The sequence below is a fragment of the Ranitomeya imitator genome, chromosome 1, assembly GCF_032444005.1.
Source record: "Ranitomeya imitator isolate aRanImi1 chromosome 1, aRanImi1.pri, whole genome shotgun sequence".
Taxonomy (NCBI): domain Eukaryota; kingdom Metazoa; phylum Chordata; class Amphibia; order Anura; family Dendrobatidae; genus Ranitomeya; species Ranitomeya imitator.
Window position 1 is genome coordinate 1,224,730,824 of NC_091282.1, and position 15,069 is coordinate 1,224,745,892.

The 15,069-nt window shown below is 43.9% G+C and overlaps 1 protein-coding gene across 1 annotated transcript; it reads left to right on the plus strand.

The window, feature by feature from the left end:
* Positions 1–12,440: 12,440 nt before the first annotated feature.
* Positions 12,441–14,101, plus strand: LOC138657266 (homeobox protein not2-like). The gene is made up of 3 exons (XM_069744944.1): positions 12,441–12,774; positions 13,031–13,224; positions 13,943–14,101. Exons 1-3 carry the CDS (start codon positions 12,441–12,443, stop codon positions 14,099–14,101), a joined length of 687 nt encoding a protein of 228 aa, XP_069601045.1.
* The last annotated feature ends 968 nt before the right edge of the window (positions 14,102–15,069 follow it).

Sequence of the window (15,069 nt, forward strand, 5' to 3'; positions counted from 1 at the left end):
TCGACGCTTGCGTGAGCATAAAGCTGTGCACCATTTGGCGGTACTATCTGAGCATGGGCCTGAGCCTATGCAATGTGATAGGACTTTGACCAGAGCTGAACGGCAAGAACACAGACGTCGGAATTGGCTATGTTTTTACTGTGGTGATTCCACTCATGCTATCTCCGATTGTCCTAAGCGCACTAAGCGGTTCGCTAGGTCTGCCACCATTGGTACGGTACAGTCTAAATTTATATTGTCTGTTACTCTGATTTGCTCTTTGTCATCCTATTCTGTTATGGCATTTGTGGATTCAGGCGCTGTCCTGAATTTGATGGACTTGGAGTATGCTAGGCGCTGTGGTTTTTTTCTTGGAGCCCTTGCAGTATCCTATTCCATTGAGAGGAATTGATGCTACGCCTTTGGCCAAGAATAAGCCTCAGTACTGGACCCAATTGACCATGTGCATGGCTCCTGCACATCAGGAGGATATCCGCTTTCTGGTTTTGCATAATCTGCATGATGTGGTCGTTTTGGGGTTGCCATGGCTACAGGTTCATAATCCAGTATTAGACTGGAAATCTATGTCTGTGTCCAGCTGGGGTTGCCAGGGGGTACATGGTGATGTTCCATTTTTGTCTATTTCGTCTTCCACTCCTTCTGAAGTTCCAGAGTTTTTGTCGGATTATCGGGATGTATTTGATGAGCCCAAAGCCAGTGCCCTACCTCCTCATAGGGATTGCGATTGTGCAATTAATTTGATTCCTGGTAGTAAGTTTCCTAAGGGCCGATTGTTCAATTTATTTTACACGCCGCTATGCGGAGTTATATAAAGGAATCCTTGGAGAAAGGCCATATTCGCCCGTCGTCATCACCGTTAGGAGCAGGGTTCTTTTTTGTGGCCAAGAAGGATGGTTCTTTGAGACCTTGTATTGATTACCGCCTTCTTAATAAAATTACAGTCAAATTTCAGTATCCTTTGCCGTTGCTGTCTGATTTGTTTGCTCGTATTAAAGGGGCTAGTTGGTTCACCAAGATAGATCTTCGAGGGGCGTATAATCTTGTGCGTATTAAACAGGGCGATGAATGGAAAACAGCATTTAATACGCCCGAGGGCCATTTTGAGTACCTGGTTATGCCATGCCATCAGTATTTCAGTCCTTTATGCATGACATCTTCCGAGAGTACCTGGATAAATTCCTGATTGTGTATTTGGATGATATTTTGGTCTTTTCGGATGATTGGGAGTCTGTTATGAGAGGCAATTCAGTATCACTATGGACATGGAGGTCAGAGCACATACAGTGATCTGACAATAACCCAAAATAATAGAACGAGCTCTGAGACGTGGGAACTCTGCAGACCGCAATCCCTGATCCTCTCCAAACACAACTAGAGGCAGCCGTGGATTGCGCCTAACGCTCCCTATGCAACTCGGCACAGCCTGAGAAACTAACTAGCCTGAAGATAGAAAAAATAAGCCTACCTTGCCTCAGAGAAATACCCCAAAGGAAAAGGCAGCCCCCCACATATAATGACTGTGAGTAAGATGAAAAGACAAACGTAGGGATGAAATAGATTCAGCAAAGTGAGGCCCGATATTCTAGACAGAACGAGGATAGGAAAGATAACTTTGCGGTCTACACAAAACCCTAAAGAAAACCACGCAGAGGGGCAAAAAGACCCTCCGTACCGAACTAACGGCACGGAGGTACACCCTTTGCGTCCCAGAGCTTCCAGCAAAACAAATAGACAAGCTGGACAGAAAAAATAGCAACAAACAGCAAAGAAGCACTTAGCTATGCAGAGCAGCAGGCCACAGGAATGATCCAGAGAAACACAAGTCCAACACTGGAACATAGACAGGAAGCATGAATCAAAGCATTAGGTGGGGTTAAGTAGAGAAGCACCTAACGACCTCACCAGATCACCTGAGGGAGGAAACTCAGAAGCAGCAGTACCAGTTTCCTCCACAAATGGAAGCTCCCAGAGAGAATCAGCCGAAGTACCACTTGTGACCACAGGAGGGAGCTCTGCCACAGAATTCACAACAGGAGTCTCATGTGAAGCAGGTCAGAATGGTGTTCTAGGTCCTTCGTGCGAATTCCTTGTTTGTGAAGGGGTCAAAGTGTCTCTTTGGAGTTCAGAAGGTTTCATTTTTGGGGTTCATTTTTTCCCCTTCTACTATCGAGATGGACCCTGTTAAAGTCCAAGCCATTTACGATTGGACTCAGCGGACATCTGTAAAGAGCCTCCAAAAGTTCCTGGGCTTTGCTAATTTTTATCGGCGCTTAATCGCTAATTTTTCTACTGTTGCTAAACCGTTGACTGATTTGACCAAGAAGGGTGCTGATGTGGTCAATTGGTCTTCTGCAGCTGTAGAGGCTTTTCAGGAGTTGAAGCGTCGTTTTTCTTCTGCCCCTGTGTTGTGCCAGCCAGATGTTTCGCTCCCGTTTCAGGTTGAGGTTGATGCTTCTGAGATTGGAGCAGGGGCTGTTTTGTCGCAAAGAAGTTCTGATGGCTCGGTGATGAAGCCATGTGCTTTCTTTTCTAGAAAGTTTTCGCCTGCTGAGTGTAATTATGATGTTGGTAATCGTGAGTTGTTGGCCATGAAGTGGGCATTCGAGGAGTGGCGTCATTGGCTTGAAGGAGCCAAGCATCGCGTGGTGGTCTTGACAGATCGCAAGAATTTGACTTATCTTGAGTCTGCCAAACGGTTGAATCCGAGACATGCTCGATGGTCGTTATTTTTCTCCCGTTTTGATTTTGTGGTTTCGTACCTTCCGGGCTCTAAGAATGTGAAGGCTGATGCCCTGTCAAGGAGTTTTGTGCCTGACTCTCCGGGTGTTCCTGAGCAGGCGGGTATTCTCAAAGAAGGGGTAATTTTGTCTGCCATCTCCCCTGATTTGCGGCGGGTGCTGCAAAAATTTCAGGCTGATAGACCTGACCGTTGCCCAGCGGAGAAACTGTTTGTCCCTGATAGATGGACTAGTAGAGTTATCTCTGAGATTCATTGTTCAATGTTGGCTGGGCATCCTGGAATCTTTGGTACCAGAGATTTGGTGGCTAGATCCTTTTGGTGGCCGTCTTTGTCACGGGATGTGCGTTCTTTTGTGCAGTCCTGTGGGAATTGTGCTCGGGCTAAGCCCTGCTGTTCTCGTGCCAGTGGATTGCTTTTGCCCTTGCTGGTCCCGAAGAGTCCCTGGACGCATATTTCTATGGATTTTATTTCGGATCTCCCCGTCTCTCAAAAGATGTCGGTCATTTGGGTGGTTTGTGATCGCTTTTCTAAGATGGTCCATTTGGTACCTTTGTCTAAATTGCCTTCCTCCTCTGATTTGGTGCCATTATTTTTCCAGCATGTGGTTCGTTTACATGGTATCCCGGAGAACATCGTTTCTGACAGAGGTTCCCAGTTTGTTTCGAGGTTTTGGCGATCCTTTTGTGCTAGGATGGGCATTGATTTGTCTTTTTCCTCGGCTTTCCATCCTCAGACAAATGGCCAAACCGAACGAACTAATCAAACTTTGGAAACATATCTGAGATGCTTTGTTTCTGCTGATCAGGATGATTTGGTGTCCTTTTTGCCGTTGGCTGAGTTCGCCCTTAATAATCGGGCCAGCTCGGCTACTTTGGTTTCGCCGTTCTTCTGCAATTCAGGTTTCCATCCTCGTTTCTCTTCAGGGCAGGTTGAGTCTTCAGACTGTCCTGGTGTAGATACTGTGGTGGATAGGTTGCAGCAGATTTGGACTCATGTGGTGGACAATTTGACATTGTCCCAGGAGAAGGCTCAACGTTTCGCTAACCGCCGGCGCTGTGTGGGTCCCCGACTTCGTGTTGGGGATTTGGTTTGGTTGTCGTCTCGTTATGTTCCTATGAAGGTTTTCTCTCCTAAGTTTAAGCCTCGGTTCATTGGTCCGTATAAGATTTCTGAGGTTATCAATCTTGTGTCGTTTCGTTTGGCCCTTCCTGCTTCTTTTGCCATCCATAATGTGCTCCATAGGTCGTTATTGCAGAGATACGTGGCGCCTGTGGTTCCATCCGTTGATCCTCCTACCCCGGTGTTGGTTGAGGGGGAGTTGGAGTATGTGGTGGAGAAGATTTTGGATTCTCGTGTTTCGAGACGGAAACTCCAGTACCTGGTCAAGTGGAAGGGTTATGGTCAGGAAGATAATTCCTGGGTTTTTGCCTCTGATGTTCATGCTGCCGATCTGGTTCGTGCCTTTCATTTGGCTCATCCTGGTCGGCCTGGGGGCTCTGGTAAGGGTTCGGTGACCCCTCCTCAAGGGGGGGTACTGTTGTGAATTCTGTTGTCGGGCTCCCTCCTGTGGTCATGAATGGTACTTCGGCTGGTTCTGTCCATGGACTTCCTCTGGTGGGTGTTTCTGAGCTTCCTTCCACAGGTGACGAGGTTAATTCGTTAGCTGGCTGCTCTATTTAACTCCACTTAGATCTTTGCTCCATGCCACCTGTCAATGTTCCAGTATTGGTCTAGTTCACTCCTGGATCGTTCTTGTGACCTGTCTTCCCAGCAGAAGCTAAGTTCCAGCTTGTATTTCTTTGGTTTGCTATTTTTCTGTCCAGCTTGATATTTTTATTGTTGTCTTGCTTGCTGGAAGCTCTGGGACGCAGAGGGAGCGCCTCCGCACCGTGAGTCGGTGCGGAGGGTCTTTTTGCGCCCTCTGCGTGGTCTTTTTGTAGGTTTTTGTGCTGATCGCAAAGTAACCTTTCCTATCCTCGGTCTGTTCAGTAAGTCGGGCCTCACTTTGCTAAATCTATTTCATCTCTGTGTTTGTATTTTCATCTTTACTCACAGTCATTATATGTGGGGGGCTGCCTTTTCCTTTGGGGAATTTCTCTGAGGCAAGGTAGGCTTTATTTTTCTATCTCTAGGGCTAGCTAGTTTCTTAGGCTGTGCCGAGTTGCATAGGGAGCGTTAGGCGCAATCCACGGCTATTTCTAGTGTGTTTGATAGGATTAGGGATTGCGGTCAGCAGAGTTCCCACGTCCCAGAGCTCATCCTTTATTATCAGTAACTATCAGGTCATTCCGTGTGCTCTTAACCACCAGGTCCATTATTGTCCTGACCCCCAGGTCATAACAATATACATATGTATATATAATATTTTATATATAATATAATATTCTCTACTATATAATTGTCTAAGGGTCACTTCCGTCTGTCCTTCTGTCACGGTTATTCATTCGCTGATTGGTCTCGCCCAGCTGCCTGTCATGGCTGCCGCGACCAATCAGCGATGGGCACAGTCCGGAAGAAAATGGCCGCTCCTTACTCCCCGCAGTCAGTGCCTGGCACCCTCATACTCTCCTCCGGTCACCACTAACACAGGGTTAATGGCAGCGGTAACGGACCACGTTATGCCGCGGGTAACGCACTCCGTTACTGCCGCTATTAACCCTGTGTGTCCCCAACTTTTTACTATTGACGCTGCCTATGTGACATCAATAGTAAAAAATGTAATGTTAAAAATAATTAAAAAAAAAAACCTGCTATACTCACCCTCTGTAGTCGCTCGCGCCGGCCGCCATCTTCTATTGCAGGTTCCGGTGGCAAAGATGGTATGGAAGAAGGACCTGCCATGACGTCACGGTCATGTGACCGCGACGTCATCAGAGGCCCTGCATGAGAAGGACCTGCCATGATGTCACGGTCATGTGACCGCGACGTCATCACAGGTCCTGCGCTCATACCAATCCTGGGACCAGAAGCTGCCGTGGATTACAAGGGGCCCTCGGAAAGGTGAGTAATGTTTATTTTTTAACCTGTGACAAACCTGGCTGGGCAATATACTACATGACTGGCCAATATACTACATGGCTCTGTGCTGTATACTACTTCACTGTGCAATATACTACATGGCTCTGTGCTGTAGACTATGTCATTGGGCAATATACTACGTGGCTGAGCAATATACTACGTGGCTGAGCAATATACTACGTGGCTGAGCAATATACTACGTGGCTGGGCAATATACTACGTGGCTGGGCAATATACTATGTGGACTGTGCAATATACTACGTGACTGTGCAATATACTACGTGGCTGGGCAATATACTACGTGACTGTGCAATATACTACGTGGCTGGGCAATATACTACGTGGCTGGGCAATATACTACGTGACTGGGCAATATACTACATGACTGGGCAATATACTACGTGGCTGGGCAATATACTACGTGACTGGGAAATATACTACATGGCTGTGCAATATACTACATGGCTGGGCAATATACTACGTGGACATGCATATTCTAGAATACCCGATGCGTTAGAATCGGGCCACCATCTAGTGTGGATGTGTGTGTGTGTGTGTGTATATATATATATATATATATATATCACTTTGAACACATTTTATAAGTGGTCATAACCTTGTAAATAACTCATGAAAGAATAAAGTTACGTTAAAACCAAGCACAGCATTGTTTTTATTGTGAAATTCTCAATGAGTTTAATTTGCCACATGACACTCTTCCCATTGGAAAAAATAAAGTTGGATCCAAAGTGGCCGACTTAAAAATGTCCGCCATGGTCACCTCCCAGCTTGGAAAGTTTCCCCCCTCCCATATACTGTTCCACAAAGAGGGAGTTGGTATCAGCAACCATTCCCATTTTTATTTAGGTGTATCCATATAAATGGCCCAATGTGTGTGTGTATGTATGTATGTATTTGTGTATATGTGTATATATATCACACTAGATGGTGGCCCGATTCTAACGCCTGATTCACGTAGTATGTTACCCAGCCACGTAGTATATTGCCCAGCCACGTAGTATATTGCCCAGTGACGTAGTATATTGCCCACCCATGTAGTATATTGCCCAGTCACGTAGTATATTGCCCACCCACGTAGTATATTGCACAGTCACGTAGTATATAGCTCAGTGACATAGTATACAGCACAGAGCCACGTACTATATTGCTCAGCCACGTATGTCACAGGTTAAAAAAAAAAAATAAACATATACTCACATTCCGATCCGAGGGCACCTTGTAGTTCTGTTGGCAGCTTCCGGTCCGAGGGTGTGATGACATCACGGTCACATGACCATGACGTCATGGCAGGTCCTTCTCGCGCAGGCGCTGTGATGACGTCGCGGTCACATGACCGTGACATCATGGCAGGTCCTCCTCCCATACCATCGTTGGCACCGGAACTTGCCGCTTGCATGGAGTGATTACCGGAGCGTGGCGAGGAGCGGGAAAGGCAGCGGCGGAAGGTGAGTATATAATGATTTTTAAAAATTTTTTTTTATTATTTTTAACATTAGATCCTTTTACTATTGACGCTGCACAGGCAGCATCAATAGTAAAAACTTGGTCACACAGGGTTAATAGCGGCGGTAACGGAGTGAGTTACCCGCGGCATAATGCGGTCCGTTACCGCCGACACTAACCCTGTGTGACCGGAGGAGAGTATGCGGGCGCTGACTTCGGGGAGTAAGGAGCGGCCATTTTCTTCCTGACTGTGCCCGTCGCTGATTAGTCGTGGCTGTTTTGTCGCGACCAATCAGCGATTTGGATTTCCTTGACAGAGGCCGTGACCAATGAATATTCGTGACAGACAGAAGGACAGACAGACAGACGGAAGTGACCCTTAGACAATTATATAGTATCGTGTATATATATATATATATATATATATATATATATATATATATATATATATATATATATATATATATATATATATATATATATATATACAGTGGGGCAAAAAAGTATTTAGTCAGTCAGCAATAGTGCAAGTTCCACCACTTAAAAAGATGAGAGGCGTCTGTAATTTACATCATAGGTAGACCTCAACTATGGGAGACAAACTGAGAATAAAAAAATAGACAATGTGATTTTCTGGATTTTTTTATCATTTTTTTTGCATTTTATGGTGGAAAATAAGTATTTGGTCAGAAACAAACAATCAAGATTTCTGGCTCTCACAGACCTGTAACTTCTTCTTTAAGAGTCTCCTCTTTCCTCCACTCATTACCTGTAGTAATGGCACCTGTTTAAACTTGTTATCAGTATAAAAAGACACCTGTGCACACCCTCAAACAGTCTGACTCCAAACTCCACTATGGTGAAGACCAAAGAGCTGTCAAAGGACACCAGAAACAAAATTGTAGCCCTGCACCAGGCTGGGAAGACTGAATCTGCAATAGCCAACCAGCTTGGAGTGAAGAAATCAACAGTGGGAGCAATAATTAGAAAATGGAAGACATACAAGACCACTGATAATCTCCCTCGATCTGGGGCTCCACGCAAAATCCCACCCCGTGGGGTCAGAATGATCACAAGAACGGTGAGCAAAAATCCCAGAACCACGCGTGGGGACCTAGTGAATGAACTGCAGAGAGCTGGGACCAATGTAACAAGGCCTACCATAAGTAACACACTACGCCACCATGGACTCAGATCCTGCAGTGCCAGACGTGTCCCACTGCTTAAGCCAGTACATGTCCGGGCCCGTCTGAAGTTTGCTAGAGAGCATTTGGATGATCCAGAGGAGTTTTGGGAGAATGTTCTATGGTCTGATGAAACCAAACTGGAACTGTTTGGTAGAAACACAACTTGTCATGTTTGGAGGAAAAAGAATACTGAGTTGCATCCATCAAACACCATACCTACTGTAAAGCATGGTGGTGGAAACCTCATGCTTTGGGGCTGTTTCTCTGCAAAGGGGCCAGGACGACTGATCCGGGTACATGAAAGAATGAATGGGGCCATGTATCGTGAGATTTTGAGTGCAAACCTCCTTCCATCAGCAAGGGCATTGAAGATGAAACGTGGCTGGGTCTTTCAACATGACAATGATCCAAAGCACACCACCAGGGCAACGAAGGAGTGGCTTCGTAAGAAGCATTTCAAGGTCCTGGAGTGGCCTAGCCAGTCTCCAGATCTCAACCCTATAGAAAACCTTTGGAGGGAGTTGAAAGTCCGTGTTGCCAAGCGAAAAGCCAAAAACATCACTGCTCTAGAGGAGATCTGCAGGGAGGAATGGGCCAACATACCAACAACAGTGTGTGGCAACATTGTGAAGACTTACAGAAAACGTTTGACCTCTGTCATTGCCAACAAAGGATATATTACAAAGTATTGAGATGAAATTTTGTTTCTGACCAAATACTTATTTTCCACCATAATATGCAAATAAAATGTTAAAAAAACAGACAATGTGATTTTCTGGATTTTTTTTTCTCAGTTTGTCTCCCATAGTTGAGGTCTACCTATGATGTCAATTACAGACGCCTCTCATCTTTTTAAGTGGTGGAACTTGCACTATTGCTGACTGACTAAATACTTTTTTGCCCCACTGTATATATATATATATATATATATATATATATATATATATATATATATATATATATATATATATATATATATATTAAATTAGAGCTTACTCCGTCAGTCAATTAAGAATTCCTAAAGTGGGTGGATGGGCAGATGAATGAGGATGATGTTGTTGATGGTAATGATGGTGTACAGCTGTGTGGACTCTTGTACATCTTCCACCCTGACGAGGCTGAGTGTCACAGCCCATGTCCAGACCCCCAGTATAGGGGGGACCCTCTGTGTTCCTCACTACCAGGTGCTACATTTCCCACGTTGTTACCACAGGGTGAAATTCTGCAGCTTTTTAAGTGAAATCCATTAACAAAGTCCACAGAGCTAATGGGGGACAAAGTGCAGCAATTCCCTTTACTAATTAATATAATGCCCCTGTGTTAAGGGGGAGAAGAAGGTCAGACCCCCAGCAATGTCACCATTACCTGTATCTCCCATGGGACTGCTGGGGTGAACAGAATAATTTCAAAATATCAGAAAAGATGATCCGAGGACCAGTGCGATCTGAGGAGGCTCGGTGGGATCTGAGGAGGCTCGGTGGGATCTGAGGAGGCTCGGTGGGATCTGAGGAGGCTCGGTGGGATCTGAGAAGGCTCGGTGGGATCTGAGGAGGACCAGTGCGATCTGAAGAGGCTCGGTGAGATCTGAGGAGGCTCGGTGACATCTGAGGAGGCTCGGTCATATCTGAGGAGGCTCGGTGACATCTGGAGAAGATCAGTCACATCTGAGGAGGAACGGTGCTTAGAGAAAGAAAAAAGTGATTTCATGATCGAAATAATCAGATTGTAAAGGATCGAAACTGGAACAAGAGGAATGAAAAATGTCAGAAACCGGGAACAATATGTGGAGATCAAGGGTTCCCACAGAACAATGGAGGAACTGACACCAAATGTGGATTGTTGGGCTGGAGACATCAGAGCTGCCGCCATCTTCCTCTCATAGAGTGACCGAGATTGTCCTCAGTATCGGCCGAGGTGAGAAAGCGGCAGACACCGACCAGGAGAAGATGGCACTAAAGTAATGAGATCTCCTCTAATTGTGCAATCACACCTCATTGTATGGAGATGAGGAGTCGATCTGCCCAATTTCTAACCAAGAGATTAATTCATGAAGCAATTGTGAAGCAGTAACAAATGGGTGAGAGTTTTAAGGAATAACAGAAAACAACAACAAAGATCAAACTACCCAAATAAATGAAACAAAGATGGAGATGTTTTGTGATTCACCTGAGGGGTTTGACTGATTGTATTTTGTATGCGCATTAGTTCTGTCTCTCCACGGAAGACCGAACACATTATACCTTGATGTTTGGGCTATATGAAAAGATATACAGATTACTAATTACCACTTTAGTCACTGTACAAAGCGACCCCCTTTACTTCAGTTTAATTGTTTACATTTTTATTGCTATGTAATAAAGTGATACTTTTTCTTTTAATTTATTTAGGCAGTTTGATCTTTGTTGGTGTCTTCAAGAGATTAATTATAATAAAGACACTGATACAAAGAGCGAGTAAAAATGTGTTAAAAAATAGCAAGGACATTAAAATAAAAAGAAAATAAAACTTCAGTGGAACAAAAAGCAAAACTAATGAATTGCTAATTAAAAATTATCAATAATCCAAGTAAAGCTAAACAAAAAATGTAAGTTGAAAGAACTTGAAAATGAGGGTGCAAAAGTTGAATTAAAAATAAAATTATTAAACCCAGTCACTTAAACATGTGAAGACATTGTGAAATTACAAATGTAAAAATTATCAGATCTCTCTCTGTCGTACGAAAAAAAAAAATAGCAATTCTGGAACAAAAACAATAAAACCAGTGAATAAGTCATCTACTGAATGCATAGAATATAAATAAAAAAAAATGTAAATATTACATTGTACAATCGTCTAAATTATCTGTAATAAAATAAAAAAAGATATTTCACAACATACTAAAAATGTTTCAATGATGAAATCCATTTAAAATGTAAAAGTTGGAGGTTTATAAAGTGAGATGGAAAATATGTGACTAAAAAATACATAGTATAAAAGCTCGGAGCTGGACCCCCATATTACCCCACCCTGGCAGCAGAAATCATTATGGATCTGTAATGTCCGGTTATTCCACATTTCGCGCCTCATCAATGTAGAAAGCGACTTTGTCTCTCGCTAGGTTTTAGTCCTGGAGATCTCCTGAGATCTGGGGATCTCTCCTCAGTGTAATGTATCATTAGAGCAATTCTCTAGAATTACCAGGAGCGGCGAGAACAGCAGATATGGAGACATACGGGGGTCGGAGATCTGAAGATTATTATATACAATTTATCTGATGGGATCTGGATATGATAGGTAATAATTAGCCTATATATAATCCTATAAACTCCATCTATATGTAGTTTCTATCCATCCATTATTTCTATTTCTACCGGTGTTGAACGATAAATATGAGATCGATGCCTAAATAAGGAGATAAGTTATGAGTTAAATACTAGACAGATATAAATAATAGATTAATAGTTAATATATGTGAGATGTAGAGTGAGACCCATAGACACGGATATATAATATATTTTCATCTCCTTTTCACATCACTTGATTGCGATTATTCATTGATATCAGATATGTGAGATGTAGAGTTGGATCCATAGATAAGTCGATAATCAGTGAGATATGAGATCCATTAATAATTACCAGCTGAATATGAGCGGTATACATAGATGAGCAGATCCCAGAATCCTGCGCCCGTGGACGGGTGGATCACAGGTCGGTATATAGACACGTGGATATAGAGATAATTATGGAGTCATTACAGGTGTCCTGTTTCCCCTGGATTTTGGGGCCGGCTGGGGGGGGTTGTAGGAAGCTTTGCCCCATGGCCGTTTCCTCTCCTCTCGGGGGCAGTGTGGGGTCTGTGTGCCGAGCCCACTCTTCCACTCTCAGTGCTGATCTCTGCTCTGGGCTATTCACATGCTAATAGTGTATTTACATTTCACAGAGCAGCTCTGGATATAAGGGGGCTCAGAGCTCAGGACCCTACATTCTCCAGCAGAGATCACCTGCTCCTGGTTCTTCACCACCTGAGGATACTTTGCCTTCTACCTGCCATCATGCAGCCTACTCCCATCTTCCCAGGACTTGGTCATCACTTGGCTCAGGCTCCTGCTCTGCCAGCGGCCATTCAGGACCAGACAACACCCAAGAAAGCCTTTGATATTGATTCCCTACTATCCAGGGAGGACAGACCGGCTCCCCGAGTGATTGTGGAGGAACCTGGATGGCAGATGCCCCCTGCACCCCATGGCTACTCCTATAGGGCCATGTCGTACCCTCCAGTATTTCTCTGCCAACCTGCAGCCTTCCCCGGCTATGTTCAGCCTCAGCAGCATTACGGACCACTCAGTGGAGGGTGCAGATGTCCGTACCCCCTGTGCAGCCACAGAGGTGAGTCCACACTCCTCATCTTATTATATTCTATCTAATTAGTTTAGGTGCTAATAATCTTTACAAAAAGTTGGTTAGATCAGGAGAGATGTGGACTTTTCTTCTTCAGGTTAAGAATTGCTGAGACTTGTATTTCTCGCATCCGAACAATAATCTTGGATCTCACTTGTAGAAGTTGTAGCTCTTTGCGCTCCAGTCCTGGGTTCGTTCCTTCTTTCCTTCCTGTGCTAACATCGCCATCTTCTGCTTCTTCCAGGATATACGTCCTTCACCAACTGTCCAATAGGATCTCTGCCCTGCAAAACAGGATCCCACAAGCTGAAAAGGATTAGGACGGTCTTCACTCCAGAACAGCTGGAAAGGCTGGAGCAAGACTTCCTAAAGCAGCAGTACATGGTGGGGACAGAACGAGTGGACCTGGCTGCCTCGCTTGGCCTCACGGAAACCCAGGTAAGAGCCGGTACATGCACTTTTTAAATGTTGTTCTTAACTTGAGCCCCTTTTGGTTTGACAATGTGGTTTTTGTTTTTTTTAGCAGAACACATTTGCTTTGTAATTTTCCTATGTACAGCTCTGAATGAAGAGACTACTGCAAAATGTTCAGTTTGTCTGATTTTTCTCATTATATGTATATTTTTGAGTAAAATGTAAAATGTAAATTGTTCTTTTTAGTCTATAAACTTCTGACAACATGTCTCGGAAGTTCCAAGCAATGTTTTTTTTTTCTTTTTTCTGACAAAGAAAAATGGTCAAAATTAAAACCACAGTGCTTTTAGACCTCAAATAATGCGAAGAAAACAAGTTCATAATCATTTAGAAACAACAATACCAATGTTTTACCTCAGGAAGAGTTCAGACATCAATATTTTGTGGAATATCCATGATTTTTAGTCACAGCTTTCATGCTTCTTGGCAGCTTTCCTCCAGTCTTTCACACTGCTCCTGGTGCAGAAATGTCAGCAGTTCTTCTTTGTTTGATGGCTTGCGACTATCCATCTATCTCTTACCTCTTAGAGGTTTTCAGTGGGGTTCAGGTCTGGAGAATGGGCTGCCCATCACAGGGTTTTGATGTGGTGGTCTCATAATTTGGATTACTATGATGTTACTAAAGAGTCTCACATTTTCTTTAGATCCCAGATCTCAACAATATCTTCTCCTTTCTTCACAGGTGAAGGTCTGGTTCCAGAACCGAAGGATAAAGTGGAGAAAGCAAAGTCTGGAACAAAAAAATGCCAAGCTGTCAAAATTTGGAGTTTTTCCCAAAGAAACACCAGCCATAGACCCCACCAAGATTGAAGGAGAGGAGGAGGTGGATGTGGATCAGTAGATCACCACCACTTTATCTCCTCTTGACCATTAAGGAAGAGTCAGAAAGCCATATGACTCAGACAGGGTTGACAACGCAATGCTTGGACTGGCCCACAGGAGCGGGATAGCATTTATTTTTATGCAGCTGTTATGCTTGTGTCAGGAGAGCTGATAGCCAGTCTCAGTGTTGCAAACCCAATTTGCGTTATCCGGCCTTCTGCCTCTTCCCCAAGTATGGAGGAGTCTGCAGGCAACTACAGGATGTTTCTGTCCTTTGCAAAAAAAAAACTACCATGGACAATGAGACCCAACGATCTAGTCACTTGGTGCAGAAACATCATCTTTGGAAAAGCCTAACCCTACTTGTCCTCCAACCAGGAAGACACCAAGCAAGAGTTGTGTGATGGACTTTTTCATCTCCATATGTGTGTTAGATGTCTTAGACTTTGCCTGACACTTTAGAGTCCAATTTTGTAGGCCAGTTGGGCATCTCAGATCTTTGTTATTCGGGAATTAATAATCTTGCAACCATCTTCCAGAAATGAATGTATAATTTTAGGTTTGGGTGGTGAAAAAAAAGGTCTTCCTGAGCCACTCATTGGAAGGAAATGAAGGCGCAGTATATACTATTTGTCCCTCGTCTTACTGTGGTCCTTTCTAGTAACTGTGTTACTGTTACCCTTTATATTTGCGTTGTCTCAATGCTTCATGCACTATTGTCCTATTTGAGTCCAGTAACCTAGGACCGGATTTGTGGATTTCTTCAAGTTTTACCCTTTAACACCATCAGTCCTGGGGAACTTGGCTCTCCCTGTATAATATTAATACCCCCTCTCTCGCCTTCTGATTGGCTGGAGACTGTTCAGCCCGTTCCCTGTCCTATCATACATCTGGGCCCCTATGGTGGCTCATGACGGACCATTGTAATTTATATTTGATTATTTTATTTAAATCAGATGTTTTATACTGATATTTATTCTATACTTA

What these genes read in the sequence shown, in the direction of transcription:
- LOC138657266 (XM_069744944.1), top strand. Translation starts at nt 12,441, where the DNA reads ATGCAGCCTACTCCCATCTTCCCAGGACTTGGTCATCACTTGGCTCAG. An exon ending in CCCCCTGTGCAGCCACAGAG is followed by an intron (nt 12,775 to 13,030) that starts GTGAGTCCACAC and finishes TGCTTCTTCCAG; the next exon opens with GATATACGTCCTTCACCAAC. An exon ending in TTGGCCTCACGGAAACCCAG is followed by an intron (nt 13,225 to 13,942) that starts GTAAGAGCCGGT and finishes CTTTCTTCACAG; the next exon opens with GTGAAGGTCTGGTTCCAGAA.